The 21,586-nt window shown below is 51.6% G+C and overlaps 1 protein-coding gene across 9 annotated transcripts in view; it reads right to left on the bottom strand.

The window, feature by feature from the left end:
• The window catches only part of by (focal adhesion protein tensin), a 221,674-nt gene extending 200,519 nt beyond the window's left edge, over positions 1-21,155 (bottom strand). For 6 of the 9 annotated variants that reach the window (XM_025305633.1, XM_025305635.1, XM_025305638.1 and 3 more), the window contains exon 1: positions 19,214-21,154. In XM_025305633.1, coding sequence (XP_025161418.1) covers positions 19,214-19,306 — 93 coding nt within the window. In that variant the 5' untranslated portion in view covers positions 19,307-21,154. Of the gene's footprint in view, positions 1-19,213 lie in introns of all 9 variants that reach the window. The other 3 variants (XM_025305636.1, XM_025305634.1, XM_025305642.1) reach the window with 2 other exon arrangements.
• Between the last annotated feature and the right edge of the window lie 431 nt (positions 21,156-21,586).

Genomic DNA, 21,586 nt, shown 5'->3' with positions numbered 1-21,586 from the left:
CTTCCGCTTTTCACTCCGGGCTGGAAAGTGGTGGGAAGAAACATCGGAAATCCAACGCCCGTGCGATTCTCGGTTTCTGTCAAAAAAATCCAACGGCACGTAGCGCGCGTAGAACCTGACAAGACGATTAACGCGCTTCTTTGAACCCCTACGAGGGAACCGGTTTCCTTTTTTCGTGGGTGTCGTCGCCGCCCAGATGCGTGTCCTGTTCGACCATGTGCGCGCTGCGCGTTGCTAGGGTGTAGCGTAGGTATTCACGAGAGCGAGAGAATGCGTTGATAAAAGGAAGAAGGAAGGAAGGAAGGCGGGAGCAATCGGGCCGGGGATCCAGCGCCAGTCCCCGACCTGCTCTAATTTGCTTGGCAGTGAAGCTTCTCGCGAGCGGTTTCTCGCTACCCGCTTTCTTCCTGCCGCTCCTTTTCCTCCTTCCTCTCCGACGACCGACGCGCGACAGCGCGCCAGGCGATAACGCTTGATCGCGCTCGGACGAGTCCTCTCTCGCGAATTTGAAATCGCTCGGAGGGGGAAATGGCCGGAGGAGGCGAGGAAAAGAAAGAGAGGCAGTTTCACCCACGTGCTTCCCCGACACCGGATATATATATATATATATATCGTCTCGGCGAAAATTATTTCAATATCTACCTCGCGCGGATTCTCGCGCGCGCGCGCGCGCGCTCTCCCGGCGCCGCCGCGTGTCGCCGTCGGAGCAATATCGCGCGAGTAACAGCGCTGGATTTTTTCGCGAGGAACGCGTTCCCCCGCGAGGAACATCACGTAGGACAGTCCAGTTAACTGGATTTAAGTAGAGGTGAAATCCGCGTTCTCGGCCGGCTCGCCGAGGTATAAATCGAGGGCCGCGCGCGCGCGCGCGCGCGCGCGATCGGCGCGGTCGGAATAACCGGAGGTAATGACCGTAATGGCGTAACCTTCTGAATTGTAGAAAATACAGTTTCAGCGTATTGCGCCGGGATATCGCCGGATGGTACGTGTCACGTGACTCGCCGCCGCGCGCTTATTACGGGAACGCCGCGGCACTGATAGTTGGCGCGCGGAAACTGCGCGCGGGGAGGGGGGAACCTTTGCGCGGCGCGTTACACCTGCGGTTTCCGCAACTAGCGGACCTAACGGACCCGAGCTCTCACGACGTTGACGCCTCATTGATATCCGCAATCTCGGAAGTCTCATCGTTACGCGCGCTTCTTTCTATCGCGCGGAGGGAAACTAATTGCGCCGGTAATGCAACCGCGACTGTTGCGCAACGCATCGCACGCGCACCGACGAAAATCAGACGCTCGTCTCTGTGCGTCTCACGTAGCGTTACATAAGTCTCCGACTTGCCGCGCGCGCGCGATGCACGTTTTAGAGAATTTTCGTTATGCAATACATTTTGGAGAAAAAAAAAAAAAAAAAGAAAAAACGACAAAAAGGCAGAAATAAAATTACACGTTGCGCCGCGCGTTGCGCTCTCGAGCGAAGAAGAGAAGGGGAGAGAAAAGGGAAAAATGAAATTACACGTTGCGCGCCGTTGCTTTCGACGGCATTTGCGAGGCTCTCGCGGAAATCTTATAAATCACGCACGTTCGACGAATATGCGGCGATATTACGGGTTCTCGTCGCTCTCTTGGCGGCGAGCCGGCGATAACAAGACGACTCTGATTAGGAAAGTAGGTGTCTCCGCGGGAGGGACCGGGTTACGCTCCGGCATTACGGGCTTCATCCGGAAATCCCGTCCTGAAAATTAATTCCAGCCATAAATTCTGATCCTCACCTTTGTTCTCGGCTAGCGAGGGGGATCGCGCGCGCGCGCGCGCGCGCGCCGCAATCGTGATTTTCGTGGGAATCCGAGCGGCGGTCGCCTTCACCGTATAAGTCAGCACGCGACCATTACGTACACTTTGATCCTCCGGCTCGATTGCGCGGCCCTTGTCGGGGCTAATGGTCCAAACAGGAAGCGCGAGCGTGCTTACACATTTATCCGGACGATCGAATTCCGTTCTCCTTTACGCGCCCGTTCTGCACTTTCACGGCGAAGTGCGCCCCGGCGTGTACTGGCTGGGAAACGTTTCCCCAAGACGATCTCTAGCCGAGATCGCGCTCCGCGATTTTGCGAAGCGCTTCGCGATCAATTAAGGCTTCATTCGCGCGCGCGCGCGTGCGCCGTCAATCGAGCTATTTCAACGCGGTCTTTCCGTCGCGTTCCGGAATGACTTCGCCGCGCTTCGCCTCGCGAGCGATCCTCCGACACGCTCGAGCCGGCGGCGCGGCGCGGCGACGAGCCTAGGCGTTCTTCATGAGCCGGAAAGTCATCGCGGAAACTCCCGGGCGGCGCCGCGGGGTGATTCGATCGAAGGGATTTCCTAGCGATTTACAGCGACTCTAAATCGCGCGCGCGCCTCTCTCGATATCGGCGCACTTTGGCCCGACCGGGATGGAGCGCGGTTGCGCGTCCATCGTTTAGCCGCCCATTATCCTCGGGGCCCCTCGACGGCCGCCCGTTCTTGATATCGCTGCTGATGAAGTGAAACGCCCGCTCGATGTCGTAACCGAGCGATAAATCGTACGGCTAAGAGCTCCTCCGTAATTCTGGAAACGTTTGCCCTAAGGAAGTGCCGGCGACTGTGAGATCCCGTATTTGGAGGCTTCTCGACGGCTTTATCTGCTCTTTAACGGCGCTGATTGTTCGCCGTTGAGTGCTGGACTAATCGCCGACGTCGACGCGCCGCGTATCGGAAGCGTCTCGCGTCTTTTCGGGCGAGGCACTTCGGGAAAGCACTTTGGGGATGGGTGCGAGATTCCGATCGGGCCACGAGAAGCGGCTGCTCGGGGCTTGGACACGCGCGCGAGTAAAGCCAGAGTATGCATTTATTCGAAAATTTAAGATCCCCTATAGAGTAGAGAGAAATTATTTAAGCCTTTGACGCCTACCGCTAACTATAGTTACCAGAAACGCATTTAAGAATCCATAACTTAGTCAAAAAAAGGAGATATTTTCGTTTTCTTCGAACTACTGTAAAGGTGAACTTTTCTTCTAAAAGATGGTATATATAGATCGTATGTAGATTCGGTTTAGTCTGTTTTTAGCTCAGTTTTAACGATAACATGTTTTGTCGAATTCCAAGTAGGCATAGTTAGCATTGTTACTGACATCTAGAAATGCACTATAAATAAATAGATTGGTATCTGTTATAATTTTGTACATTCGGAAGCTTTCTCAGATGCACAATGTGAAATTAAAAGAATACAGAAGTTCAAAACAGCGAATCGAATATGGTAGACACGAGAATCAAGAAGTCAAGCTATTTTCGTGAAACCTGGTGATCTACAGTTTTTATGCGGCGAAAAATGAAGGGACGATTGACTATCTAAATGGTGATCTATAAGATATTCTTTTGAAATAGTAGGCTTGACGCTCTGAATGATAAACTTCATTCACAAATATAGAAAAGTTTCAGCTCAAAAGTTGATCAAGTTGATTATCAGAGTTATGTCGTGTAGATTGCCCTTCTCTCTATTTTTCTCTGTATAGGTTGCTCATTTTGTATATGCTTTTAGGATCCAAGTCATATTTACCGATAAACAAAAAACAAACGATAAAAAACCAATATAAAATTCTGACATTTTTTCCTGTTATCACTATTTATAGTTTCAGTTCAAAAGAACTCAAATTTTATTCTTAAAACACTTATAAAAAAGTCGAGCGCTAAAGGATTAAACCAGTGTATATATCTTTTATTAATGATATATTTATACAAGTAACGAAGCGCATTAATGTACTAGTGACCGAACAGTTGAAATAGGTTACGGTCGAAATCGGTTCGGATATAATTTTGTCCCAATTGTCAATCAAATCGCAATTAGAAAATTAGCATGTGCTAACGAGAAATAATATAAATATCGATGCTATCTTTTAATGAATTTATTAACGATTGACCATTATTTTGCCCAATCATACCTGCATATTTATTTAATTAATTTTTATTTTAACACGAAAATATCAAATTTGATATATTTTTTTCCTAAACTAATCGTGAAATATTGGAGTTCTTTCTTACCATAATTATTACTATCATTCATTGTTGTTAAAATAAATAGTAAATTGTTCTTTTTAAGTGGTCGGATACTGAGACGTGTCCGGCCATTGAGACGTTTACCTTACGCGACGTTCGAAATGTCCCGCCGGGGTGTGCAGATTTTTCGCGCACGGGTCAAGATGGCTCAAGGTCGTTGACGTCGCCCACGCGTTTGCCTTCGTTTTCATGCATTCATCGCGAGAGGAACGTCGGGGAGAAAGACGCGAAGTGTTCCGAAACGCATCGGTTAAACGCATGGCCGACACGACTCTCGGCGATCCGCGACTCGACCCGGTCGGTCGACCTCGCAAAAAGTACGTGACATATTCCACCGGCTGCAATTACAACGTAGCGGAGGGGGGAAGGGAATCTCGAAGCTCCGAAGTGGCACGGCGAGATTTACTCGTTTGCTCAGAGACGCTCGCGCGCCGCGAGAATGCAGATCGGGGAAGAAGGCTCGCAGGTGTGTGTGTGTGTGTGTGTGTGTGTCGCTCATAATTCAGGGAAAGAGAGTGCTTGGACGCGCGAGGTGCCATCGAGGAGCCATGCAAAGTCCTATCTGATCGATTTAGTTAAACGCCGCCACTATATCACCCTTAACTGATCTTCACCTTTCGCCCTCTCGTACACGGTAGACCGTGTTCCTCGCTTCAGTCGGGGTTCACTTCTTTGCCGCAATTCCGCTCTCCGTGGAACGCGCGCGATATAGCCGCGCGGCAAGAAAAAGGGGGTCTGTCGTCTCTTGCCTCGTGAGAACAAAATCGCACCCCGTGGCTCTCCGATCGGGCTAACGCGATAATCTCCTCTACGTGTCTCCGCGCGGGAATAAATCGGCAACGCGCCTGTCCGTTATAACATCGTCGCTTATCCCGTCCGCGCTTTCTTCGACAATCGCAGACGAGTAGTCTGCGCATTCACTCTCTGCATTCATCTTGCGCGAATCTTGCCGAATATCGAATAGCCGTATGAGACTTGACAAAAATAAATAACAAATCAATTAAGCAGCGCGTCGAGCTACCGGCCGCTTCCGTCTATCTCGCTTATACCTTTATATATATATATATATATACACCCTTCGGCGCAAAGCTCGTCAGTCACGTGAATTCAATGCGACGCAAATCAAGCTGACTCGTAGAAGCTGTCCCTCGATATCACCTCGCGAGTCGCGGCTCTCAACAAATCGACACTTGTCCCCCGCGCCGTCGCGCGCGGGAAAGCGCAGACGACTACCGGGGTTTTGTTCGGAGGCCCTTAAGTCTCCGCATTCTCCACCGCGGATGTGCCGTTAATTGTGCGCGAAGGACAGCATCCATTCATTACTTCGGTTATTTCAACCGCGGCGGCGGCGGCGGCGGCGGCATAGCAGCCGCGACTCAGCGCGACGAATTCCAAGTCCCTTTCCCGGCTCGTCCGTTCGTCCTCATTACTGCGGTCCTCTTCAGAAATTATCCGGCGACCCGCGCTCACCTCGACGCGACCGTCGCGACTGCGCGGGCTGGCTCGAGCCGAGCTGATTGCAGGGGGCTCACTGATATATCCCGCCGCCGCGCCGCGCCGCGCGAAAGACGTGGATACGGAAACGGAGAGCACTCGGGAAATATTCCACCGCGACCGGAGAAAATATAATTGCGCCGCTCTTTCTCTCTCGCGACGTCGCGACGTCGCTTCTGCGTCGCCGCGTATTTCACGTTTGCACCCGCGCGCTGGGACTTTATTCGCTCGTGTTATCCGCTTGCTTATGCAACGCGCGATTATGCGTTCTCCCCGAGCGAGCGAGCGAGCGAGAGAATGCGACTCGACCCGAAATCGCGTCGTTCGTCGAGCGACGAGCAAGCAGCACGACGCGCGGTTTTATTCTTTTTCTCATAGTTGCGGATGATGGGCAGAGAGAGAGAGAGAGAGAGAGAGAGAGAGAGGGGGGGAGTTCGAACGCCAAAAAAGAATAAACCTTAAAACTATTCAAACCTTAAAACGGACCCAAACCACTTAAAAATAAAGCAATTTTTCTCTATACATTCGTTGCGATTCCGGCTATCGCGGCACGTTTCGCGAAAGTTCCGCAGTTTACGGGGCTAAGTCTCGTCGAGCAATTTGTCCTCTTGCGTTACACACCGTTAGCAAACGACACTGCTCGCTTTCGCAATCAGCCACAGCCGGTCGGATCGGTTGAATTTCGATACCGAATTTCACGAGACTGTCCCCTCCCGGCCTTCGCAGCGCAGATTCTCGCGATCCATTATAGCCATTTATGAGCGACTGAATAACCTCTCCCGAGATCACGACGCGTACCATTAACCGCCGCGAATAATCAGCCCATTTGAATGAGAGACCGCGTCGCGACAGAACCTCGCGATTATTAAACAGCGGACTTACTCGCCAGCGACGTGGCGAAAAGTCGTCCAACAGCCGGCTCGTGCTTCGAGTCCCGCGAGAAAAATTCACTTAATATTCATAGATCCCGGCTCTTACGCACGCGGACCGGTCGATCTCTCGGCGCTGTCGCGACGAATATTGTTATCCCGCTCCGGCCGATCCGGATTAACGACCGAAAAAGCGCCCTAATGCCCGTAATTAAATTCCGCCGTTAATGCCGCCGCTTGCACACCGCTAAGTCCGGCAAAAACTACACACGCGCTTTCGACGTCGGACCTCTCCCCCTCTCCTCCACCCACCCCCCCCCGCCCCGTAATCAAACGATACGAGTATAATAAACATAATCGGTCGCGCGTTAAAATTTTTTCGGCCGGATTATTATGCGTAGAAGTCTGCGCGGATAACGCGAGAATGAGCGAGCGAGCGAGCGAGCGAGCGAGAGAGAGAGAGAGAGAGAAAGACGACGACGCAGTCGTAAACTATTTCTGTCAGTCGCGGCTAACCGATCATAAACAGCGAGTGCGTGTCGTCGTCGTCGTCGTCGTCGACGTCGTGTTGGTGAGGAATTCTTCTTTTTCCCACACATCGTGTTAAGCCGCGATCGTAAACGCTTTGCATTCGCGAGGAGTCGCTCGGGGAAACGCTTTATTCCTCGGCATTTCCCGGTACTGGTCGGCGGATTATCATATTACACGTATGCGCGACGGCGTACCGCTGACGCTTTCGGACTCGCTTTTCCGCTGATATGAGAGATACTGAGCCTGGATGAACTCTTACGTAAGGAGAGGCTCACCACTACGAGGACACGTCGGCGAATCGCACGCGTGAGATTGAATCATCGCGCGGAACACGACTCTTTGTCTCGATGGATTAACGAGCGATATTATTTAGCGACGATTAAGAAGAAAAGGCCACGCGCAGGAGGCTTGCTTACGCAAGTGCTGAGCTTTAGCGCGCTCGAAGTCTTACGAGCGCGGAGACGGCGCGCCGCGATTAAGTCGCGCGAGCCTCGATAAAGCTGCTGCGCGCTCCATCGCGAAAGAGTGATATCCAACGAGAGAGATGAATACGTTGAATACAATCATCTTCGGGCATGCAGACTCGCGGGAAAGAACGGCGGGGAAATATCGGCGAATGCTAATGCACAGCCCACAGCTTCGTTTGCGACATACTAAGTGCGTGTTATTCGCCACACACGGAGCTTTCGATTCCTCAGAAGCCCCGATCGCCGACGAGGACGCATCAATTATTCAAAACAATGAGCCGCGGACCGAGCGGCATGCGTGTGGAGGGCAGGGTTGGCATGTTTTGAATTTCTTGCTTGAAAGAAAAAGTTTCAAATACTCGTTTTAAATACTCGAACATTTCGAAGCATATTTACGTTCTCTAAAGGTGTTTGACATAAAATTGTTGATGGTATAAATTGATCTTTTCACAAAATATATCTATTTTCTCATACTCTTACGTACATTACAGTATTACACACAAATATATACATTATTGCAGCACGATCGTTAGATAAATAATTTTATTACATATACATGTGTATATATTATATCTGTTTACTCGATAATTTACATCTTATATATATATATATATATGTATATATATTTCATGCTTTATTCAAATGAAATGATTGATCAAAGTTTTCTCATTAAACCGCCACCGATCGCACTGCAAACCGTGTCAAAAGTCAAATGTTCGAACTGTACTAAAAATCAAATGCGCATATGTTTAAAACATGTTTTCTCTGCGCTTGTTTAAAACGTAGCCGAGACGTATGGTCTGTTCTTTTCAGCTGCACTGCTGAACTGGTGCGATAAGTTAAAGTAAGAAAAAATATAGTTGTCTCATTCTAACTTATCGCATTAGTTCCGCAGTGTAGCTAAAAAGAACGGACCAATAGAAAAAGGTTTAAACAAAAAACACGAGGTTCTGTTTTTCTTTTTTTCATTTTGAGCACGCCTTTTACCAACGCTAGTGGTGGAGGTCCCGCTCCGGGATATATCCTGTGGCTACTTTAGCGCCGCGTCGTCCGGTGTCCAACCGCGATGATCTATACGCCGACTCGACCTCTCCCTTCCGCGCGGAGAAATCGCGCGAAGGCCGAGTCCGGAGAGACGTCATTTCGCCGGCCCCGGTGGAATTTGTCATTTCGCGTCGTCGCAGGAACGTGTAATTAATATCGCGGGGATCATTTGGCGCGTCCGCCGGCGCTACATCGCGGCGAATGATTACGGGCTGTCCGAAGTGGAAAATATAATATCCGCCTACGTAGGAATCTACACACAAATGGCTGTTTTAATGAAAGATCCTTGAGGTACGTACGCGCGGGTAATAAAAGTCCGCTCGCCGCTCGCGCGATTATTTGCGAAAGAAACGCGTGAGAGAGTTCGCGTAGAAAGCTCCCGAGATTTTTCCAGATGCGGCAGACGATTGGTTCCCGATTGGAATTCCGAAATTTGTCCCGGGGTATTGTTTGCTCACCCGCTGACAATCTGACCCAATTGGGAAACCCGTTCTTACCTCAAACACGAGTTCCCCGTCTAGAATTGAAATAGAAATACTATCGGGACACGCGCGCTTTTTTCTTTTATTTTTTGCAACTTGCAACGTTACGGTACGCTTTCATGGGTATCGAACGGGGAATTTTATTTTTGCCCCAACTACCGTATTTAGTATATAGAACGAAAAACAAAAGTGTGAAATGACAGATTCAAAGAGACGAGGGTGAAATTAAAGATAGGGCGAGATAAAAATCGAATGCTAAGAAAAGTTGCAACGCCGAATAAAATGAAGTAGAATTCCAACCGGAAGTGGAAATTAGAAAATATCTCGGGGAGGAGGGGGGGGGGGGACTTTGGGTTTTCTAAAAATTGGGAAATGGCGTGTTTGAGACTACGCACTACGCACTCTCTGGCTCGAATCGAACGCGTAGATTCCGATCTGAGCAGGTCCCTCGAAATGTTTTCTATGCGGCAAGCTGCAAGTCCCGAATGTTCACGATTGACATGGCGGATGCTAATTTTGCGCGACCGATGAACAATCCAATGTCATCGGCGCGATCGCAATTAAGTCCCGCGGCAGAGAACCGATTGTGCGAGTCATTCTCACACGGTGTATCGCGCATTATTATAACGCTCGATATCGGTACGGTGCACTTCCTGCCTGTCAACACCAATTAACCTTGGGAACAATACGGCACGCGGCTGCACACCGTTGCGTGGAACAATGACGAATAAGAATATAGAATAAATACCGCAGATCTCATCGGCCGGCCGCGTTCGTCACGGGGACAATGAGCAATCGGGATACCATCGGTCGCTCGAACAATAACGCGATTTTATAAAATATTAATTTAATTGAGCAAACATGTATGCGAGCCGTTAAGTCGCTGTGAAATCGGCTATGCGTATTTAGCACAAAGAATTTAAATTGAATTCTACTCATACATACACACACACACACACACACAGTCGAAAGACGCGAAACTCGCAGGGTCGTCGTCCCTTTCCAGTTCGAGAGTCCTTCGCGAGAAGATGTCGAGGGTCGATTCCGAAGGAAGGCGTGACTCCCACCCTACGAGATCCTCGGGGGTTCCGCGCGAGCGAGACCTAACAGAGATCTACTCTCGAGAGAGTTGACCCTTCGCGGACAATGCCGCGCGGGAACACGCCGCGTGTCCTAATTGTGAAACTTTTAATTGCGCACCGTTGTGCAACTGCAATTAAGGAATTAAGGAATCTCGAGGAGAGGTCATCTCGCCAGTGGCGTAGAACTCGCCGGAGAACTTCGCTCACGATGTATCGCTGGTCGCGATTTCATCTCCTCTCGCGTGTGTCCTCACGTTGATTTCCTCATCTTGCGCATCCTCCGTATACGACCTGGTGCTCGTTGAGGGTCTCTTTAACGCGGCGCCGCCGTCGCGCTCTTCTTTTCGCCCGGGTATCACTCGCACTTAATCCGCGTCGTAGAGAACGGGCTTTGGCGGCGCGCGAGGGGCGATACACTCGACTTTGCCTTTGGTAAAAAAGTCCGACAAGTCGGAACGAGAGCGCTTAGCGTGCGCGGGCGCGCGTGCGCGTGTCTGTCGACAAGGTTGCTTAACGAGCGGTGTTTCTGAGCGCTTTGAAAACTCGCGCTCGATCATGCGAACGTCGAGTCGCAATTATGCACAAGACGTCTCTATCGGCGGACGGTTTACTCGTATAAAGAAATCAGCTTGACGTTTCGAATTAAAGCGCTCCGCGCGGCGAGAGAGGCGGCGACGGCGGCGGCGGCGACGACGAAGATATTTATTAATGCAATCGCCTTGGCCTCCACACTCGGCAGCTCTCGCGAAGCTTGCAATTCAATTTAATTGCAGACGCGAAACGAGAGTCGCTCACTCTCGCAACGCGCGACGACTTTAATCTCGAGCGCAGACGGGGTGCTCGTTTTATGGAATTAATGCCGTGTTCCTATTAATTACTCTCGGCATTAGTGTTGTTGAACGCGGAAGTGTTATTTATCGCTTCGAAATTCGTACGCAGATGTTCGTCGCAACGCGCGTAGCACGATAAATTGCGCTACGACGCTCCTGCGCGCTCGCGCGCGCGAGAATGATCGGCATTAAAAATGGAGAATATTTTTCCGAAAGAATCCACATCTTTTTTCACACGCGATTAACTTGGCACGCGATGAAAACTGTGCACCGCTGCATCGGTTGCGAAGCGAAAGGAGAAAATGTCCGTGTGCGCGCGGATCTTTCGGGACGACCAAAGTAGCGCAGCAAAGTTCGAAGCGAGGAAAAAGCTGACCTGGGAAGAATGTCAACTTCGTCCGTGATTCATCTCTGCGTGCCTCGCGATTTTGAATACCGTAAAAATATCCGCGACGGAGATTGCCAGCTAGACGGCAACATCGCGTCGCCACGGCGGCGGGCGAGGGAGCAAAAAACCGACGTTGTTATTTTTGACGCTTAGATCGCGGAACGGCGGAGTCCTTGTCTTTGCTACCAAAACCGCGACGTAGGCGTTCTCGGTGCCAAAAATAAGACAAGGGTAAAGCCGCCGGGTAATTGACTGACTCGCTCTAATCTCGTTAAGGCGATTCGCCCTGAATTCGGACGGGATTAGCATTAAACGTCAAGAAGATCGTAGAAGATGTCTTTTTCTTTCTCGGTGAATATATAGAAAAGGGTACACCTCACCGATTTTTTTCATTTACAAAAATATGTTATAAAGGATGAAATTCTGAGTGACTTTTCCTAATACAATTATATGGGGGTCGCTTAGTTGGTTTCTGAGATATTTGACTTTAAAGTTTTATAATTGTACGTTGAAGTATATTTGAAGTAGACGAGCAGTTTTCATTCACTGTAAATATAGGAAACAGTACATATAAGCGGAAGAGGGGCTCCGCCCCTCCCCCGCACCTCCTCCCCAAACAAATCCTAACCTAACCTAACTTATTGCATCCTTATATATTTTTGGACATTATTGAAAAAAGTTCCTTTAAGATCTATCACCTGGCTCAACTTAACTTATTATAATATCTGCATATAATTAGGTGTTGTGGCTTTTAAGATATTTTCAACATCGCCCAATAATATATAAAGATGCAATAAATTAGGTTAGGTTAGGATTTTTTTCAGGAAGGATGTAGCCCCTCTCCCGCTTATATGTACTGTTTCCTATATCTCTATGTATACACTATGTTTCGATTAACCGTTTGGATTGTACTGCAAATAACATCAGCTTATGATATCTGGAATTTAATTCCAGGTTAATCAAAATTCCAAAACTTTAAAATCAAATATCTCGGAAACTATAAGCGACCCCCAGTATAATTGCATCAGGAAGATGCAACTACTATATATGGGGGTTACTCTATGGGGGGTACTCAGAATTTCATCCTTTATAACATATCATGTATCAAAATGAAAAAACCGGTGAGGTGTACCCCCCTTTCTATATATTTACCTCTCTACTTCAAATATACTTCAACGTACAATTATAAATCTATAAAGTCAAACATCTCAGAAACTGTAAGCGACCGCCATATAATTGTATTAGAAAAATTCACTCATCCTTAAAGATTTCATCCTTTCTAACATATTTCAAAATGAAAAACATCGGTGAGGTGTACCCTTTTCTATATATTTACCTCTTTCTCTTTCCCCGTCGCGCGGCTAGCTCGCTAGGTCGATGCCGACCGCCGAAGGAAGGAATCATTTCAGACACACGACGCCACAATAAGGAGTCGGTTTGCGTCTCGCGCGGCAAAAGTGACAGTGGCGAGCCGTGAAAAATTCCCGCGGCCGTGCTTTCCGCCGCTCGAATTGCGCGTTACGTAAGAGCGATCCAAGTCGCGGATTCATACCGGGAGATCGACCGACGGCGGAGACAGAGACAGCGACAGCCGGTTTCCCCGCGCGCGCGCGCTTGATTTCTATATTCCGCGCGGCATTGGGCGGCCCCTCATAACCGCGTATTACGGCCGAGATCGGTACCTGAAAAGTCTCCGGGGCCGACACGATAATCTTCGTCGAAAGGTCACGCTCCGGCCACACTCACAACTTCGTCGGACGCCCGCGGCCGCGCAATTGGCGCGCCGCCGATTGGGAAATTCGATCGCGATCGGCGATCAGCGATCGGCGATCGGTTCGTCGGCCGCGTCCGATCTATATCAATTACGCGCACCTGCCGTGTGTAGATTCGCAGGCCCAGGTATTCGCCATATTCGGCTGTGCCGAACGCCGTACGTTTTCGGTGTCCATCGCGCGCAGCGTGGAAAAGCGCGCGTACTGCTCTTGAGGCAATATTATGACAGCTCTCACGGCGAGGTGTAAGAAAAATACGTGTGCGAAGAGCAAACAGCGCGAGGTATTGAGCAAAGCTGCTGGGAGCAAACGCGGAGCGAGTTTATGCGCGTGGGTAGAACCGACCGCGCGTGTTGTACGCCGTCCACGAGGGATCCGGCGTTTCGAAAGACATCGCAAGGCGACGTCGGGTTCGTTGATGTCTATAAGAAGCCGGAGGGTGTTACAAAAAAAGTCGATACAATGGAGAATTACTTGAATTATCGGCTAATTCGTGGGCGTATCTAACGACGCGCGGTCGATCGAACCGGAGCGCGATCGCCGAGCGAGGGGAATTTCTGCGATATTTTTCCGTCCCTCCCCTCCCCCCCTCTTTCTCTCTCCCTCTTTCTTTCTTTCCGCCTTCCTCTGCTATCGATTCTTCAATTACGACGATTTAATAATCGCGTGAAACGTAACGAGCCCGGGAATATTCGATTGCTTTCAATTCGAGCTGCGGGTAACTTGGTTATTTTCGAATGTTATCGCGCGTTATTATCCCTTCTTAATTGAATATTATAATGAACAATATATATCCGGACGGTGAACCGTCGGCCGGTCAGATTAAAATTCCACGGTACGCGGCTGTCTCCCCGAGGGTCTCTGCTGCAAACACCAGCGCGTCGCGACGCAACGATTGAAAAATGGGAGGGGGATGAGAGATAAGGGAGCTCTCGCTCGCAGGACGCTCGCGATCGGCGCGACGAGTCCCGCTTCAGCCCCGTCTGTGCCCACGAAATGTTTGGTCATTTTGATCGAGGCCGCTCATGAGCGAGCCTAGCAAGATACAGTTTCGGCCATGCTAGGTAGGTCGCGATGTCAACGCACAACGCGATATATTCGCCGCGCTTGGAATTTACAATGTATCATACATACATAACGATCGTTCAGCGGAGACTGGGTGCGCTCGAGAAGTCATATTTATTTATCCGGATGCGGAGCCTGTGTGGCCCGGAACCGAACGATCGACGAAAGACAAACAGAGCTCCCCGAGAGAGAGAGAGGAAGAGAGAGAGAGAGAGAGAGGGGGGGGGAGAGAGAGAGAGAGAGAGAGAGAGAGAGAGAGAGACGAAGGCCCGAGGAAGCCGGGTTGCCGCCGCGTGCGGGAGTGGGCGGCGGGGAAAAATCGGCCGAGCCCCGAGGGCCCGCTAATTTAATTGCCGGTCTTTACATCGCGAAGGAGCGCGCACGCCGGTGGGCGGTATATTTCGTGTACGCGCGCGCATACGTGCGCGCAGGTGTACCGCCGCCGCGCGTCCCGGTACTGATAATAGTACGGTTATAATAACAGAGAGCGGCTCTCTTTCTCTCTCTCTCTCTCTCTCTCTCTCGAGCTCTCATGAGCTCTCTCGCACGGCGCGTTCAGAAACGCCGACGCGCCGGTCGGACCGGCCTTAAAGCACCGGCGGATACATGCGTAGGGGAAAAACATTTTCTCGTCTCGGGCGTATCTCTCGTACGATCTTCCTCCACAGGCCGGTCTAATAGCGCGACGCTGCGCGACCCTTCTACAGGGTGTCTTCTACAGGGTGTCTCGTTCGGCCGTTAAGGTAAAAGTCCTAGTAACCGGACGTTTCAATGTAGGTCGTCACAAACAACATACAACATATAATATGAAAAACAGTTTTGATACAAATATTCGTATTTATTCGAAAACTTAAGATTCCCTTGAGCAGAGAAAATTGATTTAAACCAATGTATATGTCTGTTATTGGTAAAATATTTACACAAGTAACGAAGCGCATTAATGTCAGTCAGTGGTCAGAAAGTTGAAATAGGTTATGGCCCAACGTTCGGATATATTTGTCCCCGTGTCTGACCGCAATTGCAAAATTAGTATGTGCTAATGGGAAATAATATAAATATAGACGCTGTTTCTTCATGAATTTATTAACGATTCACCGTTACTTTGCCGAAGAACCATAGATGCGTACTTAATTAATTTCTATTTTAACACAAAAGTCTCAAATTGGGTATACTTTTCTTCCAAATAATCGTCAGATTTGCAGTTTTTTTTCTTACAACAATTATTACTTCATTCATTGTTGTTAAAATAAATAGTGAGCATTTTTTTCTCAAAATGGTCGGATACCGGGATACTCGTCCGGCCCGGGACGCTTGGGAGACGTTTATCTTATGTTGCCGCCTGAACAGGATTTATATCGAGGCCTTATATGTGTACATACATATATCTTTTTATAGCCGTTGTCTGCGTTAAATTCGCCGAGAGAGAGAGAGAGAGAGAGAGAGAGAGAGAGAGAGAGAGAGAGAGAGAGAGAGAGAGAGAGAGAGAGAGAGAGAGAGAGAGAGAGAGAGAGAATAAACGCGAGAGAGGAGCGCCGGAAAGAGCGTCGCGCGAGCTCCACATTCGCGGAAAGGCGCAGCGCCGACGTCGTTGGACGGCTCAGTCCGTTGGCTTGATTTATCGTGAGGATTAAGGATCGATGAGCACGCGCGCGGAGGATAAGCAGTCTTCCCGTTGCACCGCTGCGCATTTTTCCGCCAGGACACACGACTTCCGTCGCGCTTACGTCCCACCGTATGTAACCGCTCGCGCGCGTTACTAATACACGCGCGCCGATAATTCGCGTTCGCGTACGCCGTTCTGCGTCAATAGGAACGGCGCTCCGTTTGTAATTGTAAGCGCGGAATATCGCGTATCGCGTGTAAAGTGCCGCTTTAATGGAAACACCGCGCGGTGTGCGGTGCCGCGGGTGGCTCAGTGTTATTTAATTGCCGCGGCAACTCTTAATACGGCCGTCGTAGTTTTACTCCTTCTCCTTTTTCCGCTCCTCATGAACCGGCGATTTAACTCGCGCAGCGTGCTTCCGTTCGCGCCGGTGAAACTGCGATCTCGCGCTGCGGCTCCGGAAAATCGGCTCCGCACGAGCGCACGCTTCTGCAGAAGCGTAGAATTTCACCGCTCTCCGCGGTGATCTCGCTAAATTTCAGATTAATTAAAACGAGAGGAGGAGGAGGACGGGCGGGCGGGCGGGCGAAACCTGCAGCGCTCGGCGATTTCGAAATGATTCCGCCGCGCTCGATTAGCGGCGCGCGTATTTTTGCGATTTGCGCGTCCGCGCGCGTGTTTCGTTTGTAAAACCGTCGTAAACGCCGGCATGCAAATACGCGGTGGCGAGTGACGTAAATTGATCGCGCAATGCATCGCGCGCGAATTAATTCGCGCGCACGCGACGTGCGCGCGCGCCTCGCGCGTTTTCATAAATTATCCGCGCCGTGGAAATTATCCGGGTCGATCGGAACGCGCGCGAGCCGGCGACTCGTTTTTCGGCGCGACGACGTTAAGCGATCTCGCAATGACGGCTCACGTCCGCGTGCAATAAGTCGGCGTCGCGACAACTCGCTTCGATACACGCGCTATGCCAAGAGAGCAGAAACCTGAAACGCGAGCTCTTCGCGCGAATGTCCCGTGCCGCCTGGCCAGCACTTTTTGCTCTTCTCTGGGTTGTAATTTTACCCGACCACTTGGACAAAAATGCCACCTATCGATGTGTATTATTGTAAGCGGTTCTCATGAGGCACCGGTGCGCGTGCGCGCGAAAGCGCGAAAGCGCGTGTAATCGATCCTCAAATAATTGCTGGAATCGGATTTCCTCCAGGCGGTAGCGATCGATCGTTACGATTTATCCCGTCTCGGCGTATCGTTATATCGGATATCGGCTGCGTTATCGCCACTGGGCGCGAGATAAGTGACACGTCAAACGGGAGAGCGAGCGTTCGCGCAAAGACACTCGCGTCGATCGCCGCCGCCGCCGCTTTGTGGAAGATCCGCTCGCGCTGAGTGCTCGTGCTTGGCGCGAGACTAATTCACGATCGCCGCTCGATGTCGCCGATGATTCCGCCTGGCGGCGCAATACCGTAAAACAATACCGTAAAATAGCGGCGGCCTCACGAGTATCATGACGGTATCGTGACTCTCGGATCTCGTTGTAATCTTAACGAGTGGCTAACACAGCGCGTATGTTATTACCGGCTTAATTACTGGGTCGTGCCCGAGATATCGTCGAATCGACGCCGGCGCGGAGCCGCGGGGCGTCCGTCGAAAGAGGCCCCAGAACCGGGGAAAAGACGCCGAGAGACGCGGGGGAATTAATAAATCAGCTCGCCCGGACGGAGGAGGAGAGATGCTGGCCAGCGCGCGGTGCCCCGCCGTCATCTTTCGTATCTCCCGATCTCACGGCATCCCGCGACGAAGGAAACTTCTGCCTAATAATCGCCGCCATGAGGAGGAGTCTCGCACCTCCAAGTCTCTCTCTCTCTCTCTCTCTCTCTCTCTCTCTCTCTCTCCCCCCTCTCTCACGCTTTCTCTCGTATCGCGTTACCCACTGTCGAGATGCGATTCATGAGCGTCCTTATTTCGGATTTTTTACTCTCGGATATTCGTGTGGGTGGCGAGAGTAATCGAGATAGAGACGAGGAAGTAAGCGGGTGGCCGCCGCGGAACGAGAGACGATCAACAATGAATATTTATACACGTGCGGGATTATCGAACTCCGGGGGATAAGCGAGTCGGCTTTAAATGAGAGGCCAACAATGTATCAATAATTATATAATATTATGTAAAGCTCGATAACAAACGATACGATATTATGTAATGCTAAATATCACGTTAAGTGTACAAAATGCAATTATGTAATAATGCACGTTGCGTGATGTAACGTCGCGGTGCGCGCGCGATGGAAATCAGAGCGTCGAATAGTCACTCGCGTCTCGAGAATCGAGTCGCGTTTCGAGTTTAACGAGGAAAAGTTCTCCCGCGGCGGATCTCTCGTCGCGTTTTTATTTTCTCGGGATGAGTATCCCTCGGATTCCAAGCCAAGGGAAGCGCGATGTCGTTCGGAACTCGGGGGCAGTCGCGAGCGCCGTTACGGACCGCTATCTTTAGATTAGACAACGCAAACTCCGATGCAGCGACTTTGCAATCGTCGCGACTCCCGTCCCTCTGTTAGTTGTAATCATTTAATTACGCGGGAACGCGCTCGCGTACCCTCCCTCTCTCGAGCGCGAGACTGAGTCGAGAGAGAGAGAGAGAGAGAGAGAGAGAGAGAGAGAGAGAGAGAGGGAGAGCAGATCGAAGCGGCCAAAGTTTTTCCACGGTCATAAGAGGAGCGCTCCGCATTCCGTCCATATGTCATAATTATGAAGTGCCAATAAAGCAGCGACTGGCACCACCAGGATACCTTCCCGCCCTCGACTCGAGCTGCTCATTGAAAAAAATTAATAGCCGCAAGAGCGCGCAGGGCCATGTGCCTGCCAGCGTGTCGAACGGGACCGAGCGGGCCATTATCACACAGAGTTTTCGTTCTCAGCCTTGTTGCGAGGCTCAACCGTAATAACCTCACATCGAGAGTTCAGCGCTTCGAGTCCGCTCGAGCGAGCGGGAAAACTTACTCGCCGCGCGCCGCTGAGAACGCGTCGTACCGCTCGAGTTCGCCCGGTTTATCGCGACTATCACGAGCAAATGCGATTAACTTAACGGTCAGTCGTCCACTTCGTCACGTGGAGGAGTCCCGTCAACGTCGAGAAATCACGATCTCTCGCGTGATCGCAATTCCTCGCAGGGGAGACGCAGGACCCGAGGAAGCGCGCGTTGCTCGAATGCCGCGAGATCCTTTTTCGAATTTGACGAATCCCTCGCTCGGTGGAATCTGCCGAGGTGTCGTCCTGCTTCTTTCGCGCCGAACCGATGCGCGCGATTGTGCTTCCTCCCTCTGCCGCCCCCCCCCACCCCACCCCCCTCGCCCACGACGAGGAACCGCGCTCGAACGTATAACGTGTGAAGCATTGAATTCTCGCTCGGCTCGTCGCGGGATTCGTCGCGGGATTCGTCGCGCGAGAAAGTCGCGCGGAAAACGTCTCGAAAGAGAGAGAGAGACAGAGAGAGAGAGAGAGAGAGAGAGAATCTTACCTTGACAAGCAGGTGGATCGGTTGACTGACGCTGAGTGGCTTGCCCCTCCTGGCCTTCCCGCCTCCACCACCCAAACACTTTATCCACGGCATTCCTGGAGCGTTTCCTCGCCTCTGCCTGTTATTCGCAATTCCCTATTCACTTCCTGCTCCTCCGCCTCCTCTTCGTTTTCCTGATGCCTTTTCCTCCTCCTCCTCCTCCGTCTACGATCGCCGGGTCTTCTCGCTCGTCGTCCTCTGCAGAATCCTTCGTGTCCGATGCATCGCGCGCGGCTTACGACGGCTCCTTTCCGGAGAGCTTGCCGCAGTCACGAATTGCGATCTGCCGCGCGCGCTCCTCCGCAGGACGAGTGAATTAACAATGCGAGAACCCGGTGCGGCGGTATTCCCTCGCGTGTACTCCCTGTGGCAGTTGTTCGGCTCTTACGCGCGGATAACGACGGAGGAGCGAGATCCTGAAAATTGCGCTGGCGCGACCCGCGGAAGTTTCCCCTTCGGCGAGCTCCGAGGACGATGCCCCGGCCGATACGATTTACGCTGTTCCGCTGGAGCGGATTTTTACTTCACGGCATTACGGACTTTGGAGTTGGACTCGCGAGCACAGGATTTCCGCGCCTTTGCGGGATCCTTCCTCCTCCTCCTCGCGGCGCGGCGCGGCGGGGGGACTCTCTCTCTCTCTCTCTCTCCCCCTCCCGGCAGTTGCAGCAGGCCGCGCGAAACTTTCGGCGCTGGAATATGTGCGCGCGGCAGTGAGATCCTTCCGGGGATCCTTCCGGGACGCTCGCGGAGAAGAATCGCTCTCGTCGCTCGGCCGGCCGCGCGACTGCACCGCAACTTTTTACCCGCGGTTTACTCCGAGCTCCCGCCCCGCCGCCGGCGATCTCATAATAGCTGTGTTCACACCTTGGCGGAAGTGCCTTGAGGATCCGCCGGCGTGAAGCTTTGAGAAGAACCGCGCGAGATTCCCCGCGCGAGATGTTACGAGGCTCAATAGGAATCCTCGGCTCCTCTTCGAGTCTAACTCCTTCTCGCGGCCCCTTTGACGATCTTCTTTCTCTCCACTGTTTCCCCCAGCTCTCTCTCTCTCTCTCTCTCTCTCTCTCTCTCTCTTCTCGAGTGCACGGCCCCGTTCGATCCTGTGGGACGCGATTCAGAGTGAATGCGAGGGCGATTAACACTCAGATGGATGATACAACGTGTGTGCGTTTACTCGGCGCGAACCCGCGAAATTCCGTATTGCTCGCGTTGCCTCGATGTCGTCGCGCTTGATCGAAAGAAGAGCATGGATATCTCTTAGGTGTTAGTCGCGATTGTCTCGTCTTGTTGCGTCGCGTCGCGCAGCCCAGCATCACGACGAGAGATGCCTGATTTATCCTCGCTCCGTTCGCGAAATCGATCCTTCACCTCCTCCCGTCGCTCCAAAGTCGCAGCAAGATCGATCCTTTATTTCCTCTCTCGTCGCTCGTCGTCAACGAAGCGAGTTGATTAAGCAGCGGGTGGGTTCGCACTCGACGGAAAACGTCGCGAGCGGCGTTGCGATCTCGGCCCGGCTCTCGTCAGTCTCGTTTTTCCATTTCGTTGCCGTCGACGACGTGAACGCGCGAAGAAATCCAGCAGCTCTCGTCGACCTGGTGGTGGAACGTCGTGGATTTCTCGTCAAGCACACCTCCGCGTACTCCGGCCGCGACTGATCTCCGTTGCGATTCCGTTTCCACACATTTCCGGAGCAATTCACCACAGCGTTTCCGTCGCTCGACGCGATGGCGAGGGCCCACAACGCGAGGGAAGAAACGGGAAGAAAATGTTGTTGTCTCTCATCGGGGCGGCGTGCAAACGAGTTTTCCTCCTGGCTTTTCCCTCACGTGGCAGCGCATCGACGTTGAAACGAGCGACGTCCGCTCTCGCGCACGGCTCTCGCAAGACTGGCGGCTGTCCAGTTCGCTATCGTCGATTTTATACGCGCCTTGTCAGCGCGGTACGCGCGTAGCGGCTCTCGCGGCTCGCGTTATCGTCGGAAAAGCGACGCCGAGGACGAGCGCGGACGCGTCTTGAATCGATTTTCAATTTCGCGCCGCGTTACGCGTCGATTCGCCGAGCCGACAAAATGTCCGCGCGAGCGTGCGGCCGCCGAAACTCTCTCTCTCTCTCTCTCTCTCTCGACGTGTCAATTTGCACTTTGCCGGTCGCGGCGCGAAACTCTCGGACGCTGAAGACGCGCCTCGCAATGCGGGGAGCTGTCGCGCGCGATTGTCAAAAGTGCCGGGGGGGGGGGGGGGGAACTGTCAGGGTTCTCGCGGGCAGAGGAAAGTTTGCGGAATATAATATCGCGGCGTTCTCTCGCCGACGACTCTGTCCTTCGGACTCTGTTCCTCG

Source organism: Harpegnathos saltator, unplaced genomic scaffold (genome assembly GCF_003227715.2).
Source record: "Harpegnathos saltator strain DR-91 unplaced genomic scaffold, Hsal_v8.6 scaffold708, whole genome shotgun sequence".
Taxonomy (NCBI): Eukaryota; Metazoa; Arthropoda; class Insecta; order Hymenoptera; family Formicidae; genus Harpegnathos; species Harpegnathos saltator.
Note: the sequence above shows the minus strand (reverse complement) of the source record. Positions and strands in the feature narration are given on the sequence as shown.